The sequence below is a fragment of the Trachymyrmex septentrionalis genome, unplaced genomic scaffold (assembly GCF_001594115.1).
Source record: "Trachymyrmex septentrionalis isolate Tsep2-gDNA-1 unplaced genomic scaffold, Tsep1.0 scaffold37, whole genome shotgun sequence".
Lineage (NCBI taxonomy): Eukaryota > Metazoa > Arthropoda > Insecta > Hymenoptera > Formicidae > Trachymyrmex > Trachymyrmex septentrionalis.
Genome location: NW_017305536.1, coordinates 7,964,413 through 7,971,545, shown reverse-complemented (window position 1 = coordinate 7,971,545; position 7,133 = coordinate 7,964,413). Strand labels below are relative to the sequence as shown.

Below are 7,133 nucleotides of genomic sequence, written 5' to 3'. Positions count from 1 at the left end.
TATTAAATGTATATGTATATTATATGTATATATTTAAAGTAATATATGATATTTTGTAATTAAAATATATATACATATATAATATATAATAATTTAAAATACTTCTTGAACGCAGTTACGTTTAATTTTTTATAATTACATTCTAGATATTGAATATTAAATATCGTATATTCGCCTCTTCATTTCTTCCGTTTTTTATTCTTCTACTCTTTAGAACGCTGCAAGCTTATGCATGTATTATTATCACGTACATCATTTTCTGCTGCAATTTAATATCGTACATAGTTTTTGAGATGCAGCAATCCTAGTACAGCATAATTAATTTATTGGCGCAATATTGGCCCAACATATTTCCAATGCATGCCAATGTTTATAAACCGATGTCTCGCCAATGAATTATGCTACTCGGGATGGTTCAAAGAACCTTGCTTTACTGGGGGAGACATCACGGAGCAAAGTATGCCGATCAGTCTTCTCCGAGTGGTCGGTGCGCCTACGTCTCTCGTGAAAAACACGAGCGTGATGACCAACAGTAATAAGTACAATTCATCTGTCGAAATCGGCACGAATAGCGAGAACACCAGACAATTCATCAAGAAAGAAACGCTGCAAAAAATCAAGGCAATCGGCGGTCACGTGGGGCTGCTGATCACCTTAATGCTTTACACCGCGATCGGCGGGTTGGTGAGTCTTGAGATGAAGACGATATTATCTTGAGCACGATTGAAGTTTACTTTCTTGATAAAATAATGCCTTACATATCAAACCCGTAATATTAGAAATTGCATCGAAATCTCAGATGGAGAAAGAATTAATAAATCAAATTTAAACAATTTGACCGATGCGATATTAATTAATTCTTTCTCTGTCTGAGATTTTAAAACGATTTTGCAGCACAAGATTTAAGATAGATATAATAAATAAGATTCAATGTGTGATCTTGTCGGCTATGAGTTTTCCTTAAAATTGATGTTCATAAAAGTGAAGATTGATTTTACCCATCAAATATTAACTAATAAACACACGCAGAAAGAATGGTTTTGTTGAAATATCTAAAAATTTAGCTTACATACAGATCTGAAAATAATTTTATTGGTCCATTGAAATATTTGTGTAGGAAACTTCAGCATGATGAGCAAAGCTGCAAAAAAGATTTTAATATTTTAGCGATCAGTTTGAGTATCTTACATAATTATTTTGGTAACTCAACAAAATTTATTTTTAGATCTATATATTTTTAGCAATATTTTTTTAGATATTTTAGCAAAACTATTCTTTATGTGTAATTATTAGTTATAATTAATATAACCAATAATATAATTGTAATACAACATTAACAATTATATAACACAGTTACATTGTTGTAGAAAATTATAATTATATTATAATTATATTACTTTTAGTTAGTATTTACTGGATATCAAGTGTCTTTTCTGTAATAAATAGATTTAAAGAGAATCAAAATAACCGCGTGAACAATTCGTTTATTTTTCGCTTTCCGAATTCCTCGTCTATTCGCGTCCGATTGATCGCGATTGCGGGCACGCAAATCAATGATTTCCATTCAATTTCAATTTTGGAGAAAACTTGTCGGATTATATAAAACGCGTGACAAAACGATCGAAGAAGAGAGCGAAATGCAGCCAACAATATCTCGAATCTACAAAAGTCCACGAGTCATATGCACCGATTTTCGTTTGAGAAACATCGAGATTTCTAGCGTGGAGTTAAATGTATTCAATGTTCCATAAATATTTACATTCTGTACAATAACGAACGGACTTATAGCCCACCGAATCGTACCTTTATTTTTAGCGGCGAACCAATCGCGCGGTTTTGGTTGGAAATATATTACTACTGACGCTTTCAATGAAGTTCGGTAAAAATATCAGTGCGTTGAAATTGACCATCATGATTTTTTAAGTGTGCTATAAAACGGCTGCGGGAATAACGTATTTCCTAAACAATATTGCTTCTCAATGAACTCGATTCATTTACGTCCGCCAATTTCTCATTTCTAGATGAATGGCTCAAAAGACAATAATTATAACGTACATAGCAAAATTAACAAATATTAATTAAAAAATTATTTATGGGGTAACTGTTGAAATGATTAATAAAAAATTAACGTTTTCTTCGAAATGATCCGTTCCAATAACAATCAAAAATAATATTTCTAGCATCGATAGGTTTCCTTAAAAAGAAACGAATATTTTACGAGTATGTTGTATAATCTCCAACAAATCAGGAGTTACTTCCAGCACATTTTAATAACGATATACGCGTGTCAGTAAATCAACGATCCTTATAAACAGTGCAGATGGATGTGCATTTGTTCGATAAATACGCACATATCGACTGGTTTATTCTCATTAGCCTGAAATAGCACTCGAGACTTGAGAGCAATACTTACGGTTTAAAGACTTTATCGATTTATTATTGACTTCAATCAATCATTAACGCGATATCGCTAATAAAGGAAGATGATTTAATATGCATCTATAACATCTTCAATTTAATACGCTAATCCCATAATGGTCAGTGAAATTTTTGAAACACTTATAAAAAGGAAGTATTATTTAATTTAAAATTTTGAATGACGTAATAGTACTAAATAATGATGTAAAATAGAAAGTATGCCATTCAACACTTTTTGAAATATAGTCTTATTTAATCATTTTACACAATTACGCTGTTTAACTTCCTTTAGGATATAGTTTTATTTTAATTATTGGTTTATACATTTAGAAAAAACAGTTGATCGTTCAGTATAATTGTTATCTTAAGCAATTCAGATTTATGCGATTCAAGATATGATTTATATATCATAATTATTTTACAAAATTTTTTATTTTAAATACTCTCCAGGTTTTCCGGCAGATCGAACTTCCGGCCGAGCTCAGACGGCTCGAGCGTTTACGCGCAAGATTGCGTATGCAACGATATCGCTTTGTGGAGACAGTTTCCAATAGCACGGACGTTTTCAATCTGCATACCTTGGTGAGAAATTAGCGATATCGAAATATGAATAGTATGAAATATGAAATATAATAATTCCGTTACGACACTCGGTGTCTTCCAGGTAAGCGTGAAATTGCGCATCTATGAAGAAGCGGTTCAGGAAGCAGCGGAAGCGGGTCTCCTGATCAGCTTCGTGACAGATATCATTAATCGTCCTGATTTTTCTGAATCGGAACTACCACCCATCGTGACGGAGAGATGGAACGTTTTCCAAGCGATTTTCTTCGCCAGCACGGTCCTCACGACAATCGGTATCTAGTCCTAATTATCATCGAAGATGTTACTGAAGAACTTTATTATAATATATAGAATCAATAATATGGAATTACTTTTTCTTTCTCGCAAAGCAAAAATCATCTTGTACTAAAATTCCGACATTGCTAAAATTAGATAAAATTGAAAACTTCTGCTACCTTTTGTTGCCTTTATATAAAAATCTAATACCAATTTAATACTAAAAATAGTAATTAATTATTTCTTTGGAGTACTAAACAACAATGCTTTTAATATTTAAAATAAATAAATAGAATTAATTACTGATGCCTTTTAGTATTAAATTAACGAATATTAGATTTATGTAAGGAGATATCAATTTGTTTTAACCAATGTAGTTTAATTTTGGTTCAACTTACTCTTATAATTTTTAGAACTAAAAAAGATGAAGAGTAAGTTGTACCGAAATTAAAGTTAATCTAAATTGATAGAAACGGTATTAGTTTGCTTTATGATGATTTGCATTTGCATGATAGGATATGGCAATGTTGTGCCTTCGACCAACTGGGGAAAAATTTTCTGCATTTTTTTCGCTTTCGTCGGTATACCTCTCACTTTGATAGTAATCGCTGATTGGGGAAAACTATTCGCAAACGCGATAGTATACATCGGGTTGATGGTGAAGTCGAAACTTCCGTTTCTCGCGAAACCTTCGTTCATCCCGACGAATGTAACCGGTCGACGGTCACTAGGTGAGTTTAATTATCGTAATTGATTTAGAGAAAATAAATAAAGAAGTCAAGTACGGTTGAAGTTACATCTTGGTAATTAATAATAATAATATTTGTATGTAAATTTTAAATACATATAAATACATTTTTAATTAATTTAGTCGATTTCTGGTCTCGATTTCTGATGATCTTTTTTTGTAGGTGCTTGTGCCACCATTATGCTACTCTTCCTTTATCTCGCCTGCGGAGCTGGAATGTTTATGCTGTGGGAGGACGATTGGGATTTTTTTGATGGATTTTACTTCTGTTTCGTGACCATGACCACTATAGGTTTTGGTGATCTCGTCCCAAGTAAGTAAAAAATAAAAATCTCTTGTATCTCCAGAATCTCGAATCTTAATGAAAGTAGATAGTTAGTAATTGGCTAATATCTATTTGCGCCAAATTTAATGTAGTTATTTTTACATATTGTTTATTAATCTTATTCAGAGAAGCCGAAGTACACTTTATTGTGCACTTTATACATCTTGGTCGGCTTGGCGCTGACTAGCACCATCATCGAACTCGTCAGACGACAGTACGCTCAGTCCTGGAGGAGGCTACAAAGACTGAGCGGTCCATTGGCTGAGGCTCTCAGGAAATTAGGTGAACAAGCAGGCGGCGATATGTCGGCGCTACACTCTGATATACGGTATTATCTCTCTTCATTATTCCTTCTACAATTAGCTACAGAGAAATTTTAATAAATGATTTTCCTTATTGATACTTTCTAAGAAATCGTTAGAAGAAGATTAACAATGAAATGCCAAATTTTAGAAAAGTACTGACGGTCATATCTATGCCGCGACTAAAGTGGTCCGCGTCCATAAACCGGAGCGTCATTAAAGATGAGGACTGGGAAGAAGCAGTGGAGGCAGTATTGCGCGACATCGCAATATCCGGGACGGCGCCGCCACCCAAGAAGTCGATCGTACAAATCGTCGTTTACGAGTCTAGTGTTTAGTTTGTTGTTTAACGCTTGGAGGAAAGAGTCGTCGCGTTAATAACTACGTTTACACCCTAAATTTAAAATAGGACCTATACTCCAAATAGGTCTCTTACTGTAAATAGTTGATAAGTGATCGTTGTAAGTTAGGCTTCGTTCGAAACTATTATAGTTTAAGTTTGGACCCATTTTGAGTTACAGTAGTATAGATCAGACCGTGCATGGATCAAGCTATAACGAGAACAAGCGACCACACACAAACGAACGTTTAAATTCGAACATTTACGAACGAACGTGAATGTAATGAGCATTGAAATAAATTCGCCCTTATTCGTAATTACAACGTCGTTCATTCTTATCCATATAGATATAAAATAGACTATGTCTGTACCTTCATCGAAACTAGTTTATCTAGCTACGTTTATTCGCGCTTTCTATTCTCCGGATTTTTATGTTCCCAGACATGTATCTACGAAAGATGCCATAAAGACATCATAAAGATGTTTCTTAGAACATATATATACGTGCAGAGTTGGCAAATGATGCGTTACTTTTTAATCGTTATCTTTGTTATATTCGGGTTGAAAAAGTCATGTTTTACTAAAAATAATTCCTAATTTGTAACGCGTTACTTTTTACTCGTTACTTATTACTATATTACTTTTTAATAAGAAACGCGTATTGATGACAAGTTATTTTTCAAAGTGGCTTTTCCAACCTTAGTACAACCTTAGTATTTAGTTAGAGTTACCGTCATTAAAAATTGCAATGTCATTATCAAATTGTTTATTATAATAAATAACGACAAAGTAACAGAAAATTAATATTTGCCAACCTTGTATACGTGTCTAAAAAATATCTAAAAGACACCATAAACGTCTTCTAGACATTGCGTGTTGTCTGAATGTGTTTTCTATAGACTTTTTTAGTAGAGGCTTATAGACTCTACTAAAACTTTCTATATCGCTTTGCTTTTGCCAAACTTCAAATGTATATCTATTTCATTTTAAGTACAACACTATATTTTAAGTTCAGTCACAAAGAGCAGACCTTTTTATGTGTAATATGTTTTACCTTAATCTTTGTATTTCGCGCGCATTGCCGCCACAAAACATTGACGCGACGCGGTCGATGAAAAGCATCGAGAAGCGCATGAAGGGACTGCGTCTCCGATCGACGCGACGCGGAGTACCCGGGATAACGAAGAGACGGTAGCCTCGTATATCGCCGGTCTGTTAACCAGCTAAATTTAGAAGTCGTGGACGACGCGCGAACCTCGACCTTTCTCGGCCGTGTCGTCCTTCGTCATCGCGGGCCGCGTCGAACTCAAGGTGTCCGGCCGGAGCGATGGCGGATTCCGAGACGTCGCGGGCCGAGATCAGCGAGAGACCCTCGGCTATCGTGCGCATCGCATATCATGTGCGTATAACGATAGCTTTTCAGATCGATTACAGTCACCGTTCCACACGGCGATGTTTATTTAATAATTCGTCTTTCCAATTTTCATTATCGATGACTTGCGGACGTTTTCTTTTAACATTCAGAGCGATGTTGCGGAAAGTTATTTCCGCTGACGGAGAATTTTCCGCGATTCGCCGCAGTACCACAGATATTGTCAATACTACGATATTAATCAAAGTACCATGTTAGTTGCAACCTCCGACCGCGAGTTGTCACATTTTCCGAGTTGACGTCACTGAGATTGGAATGGCATAATTTTAACGTCTATTTATTATTCGAGACGTGAAAAATCTTATTTGATGTGATCAAAATATACAACGGAAGTTAAGTAAATCCAATGTTTGAACCGATCGCAAAAACCGCGACATCGATGACGGATTGTCATAGCTATTTCGAGCTCGGATTAATCACGTGACTTATGTCTATTTCTACCAATACGGATTAACTTTATTCTTGGTTACTTTTTATATTTTTGCACATGAATATTATTAAGCACTAAAATCCTCTTTGTGATCGAAAATAAGATTATTTCTCTTAATTGATTTATTTTTGTAATTGCTACTTATAATTGTATATTTTTTTAGTTCTAAGTAAACAATAAAAAGTAAATTAACCGAAATTAAAGTTAATTTACTTCGGTGAAAATAAATAATAAAATGACTTCGACCAAATTTCGATTGTTTTAATTGTCGATTACTGAAGTAACACGATAAAAAATATTT

The 7,133-nt window shown here is 34.2% G+C and overlaps 2 protein-coding genes across 2 annotated transcripts in view; both read left to right on the top strand.

Annotated features, from left to right (window-relative positions):
• Positions 1-360: 360 nt before the first annotated feature.
• On the top strand, positions 361-5,291 carry LOC108750684 (TWiK family of potassium channels protein 7-like). The gene is made up of 7 exons (XM_018490344.1): positions 361-684; positions 2,869-3,000; positions 3,083-3,272; positions 3,771-3,986; positions 4,167-4,316; positions 4,455-4,656; positions 4,782-5,291. The coding sequence occupies exons 1-7, from the start codon at positions 361-363 to the stop codon at positions 4,966-4,968; spliced, it is 1,401 nt and encodes a 466-aa protein (XP_018345846.1). The 3' UTR covers positions 4,969-5,291.
• A 574-nt stretch (positions 5,292-5,865) lies between these two features.
• Positions 5,866-7,133, top strand: part of LOC108750624 (perilipin-2-like) — a 4,343-nt gene continuing 3,075 nt past the window's right edge. Inside the window, exon 1 of the mRNA XM_018490186.1 lies at positions 5,866-6,369. Within this exon, the coding sequence (XP_018345688.1) occupies positions 6,298-6,369 (72 nt within the window). The 5' untranslated portion in view covers positions 5,866-6,297. The remainder of the gene's footprint in view (positions 6,370-7,133) is intronic.

Excerpts from the sequence above, each read along its gene's own strand:
- LOC108750684 (XM_018490344.1), top strand. The coding sequence starts at position 361 with ATGCCAATGTTTATAAACCGATGTCTCGCCAATGAATTATGCTACTCG. Across the intron at positions 685-2,868 it reads ACACCGCGATCGGCGGGTTG|GTTTTCCGGCAGATCGAACT; the intron begins GTGAGTCTTGAG and ends AATACTCTCCAG. Across the intron at positions 4,317-4,454 it reads TTTTGGTGATCTCGTCCCAA|AGAAGCCGAAGTACACTTTA; the intron begins GTAAGTAAAAAA and ends AATCTTATTCAG.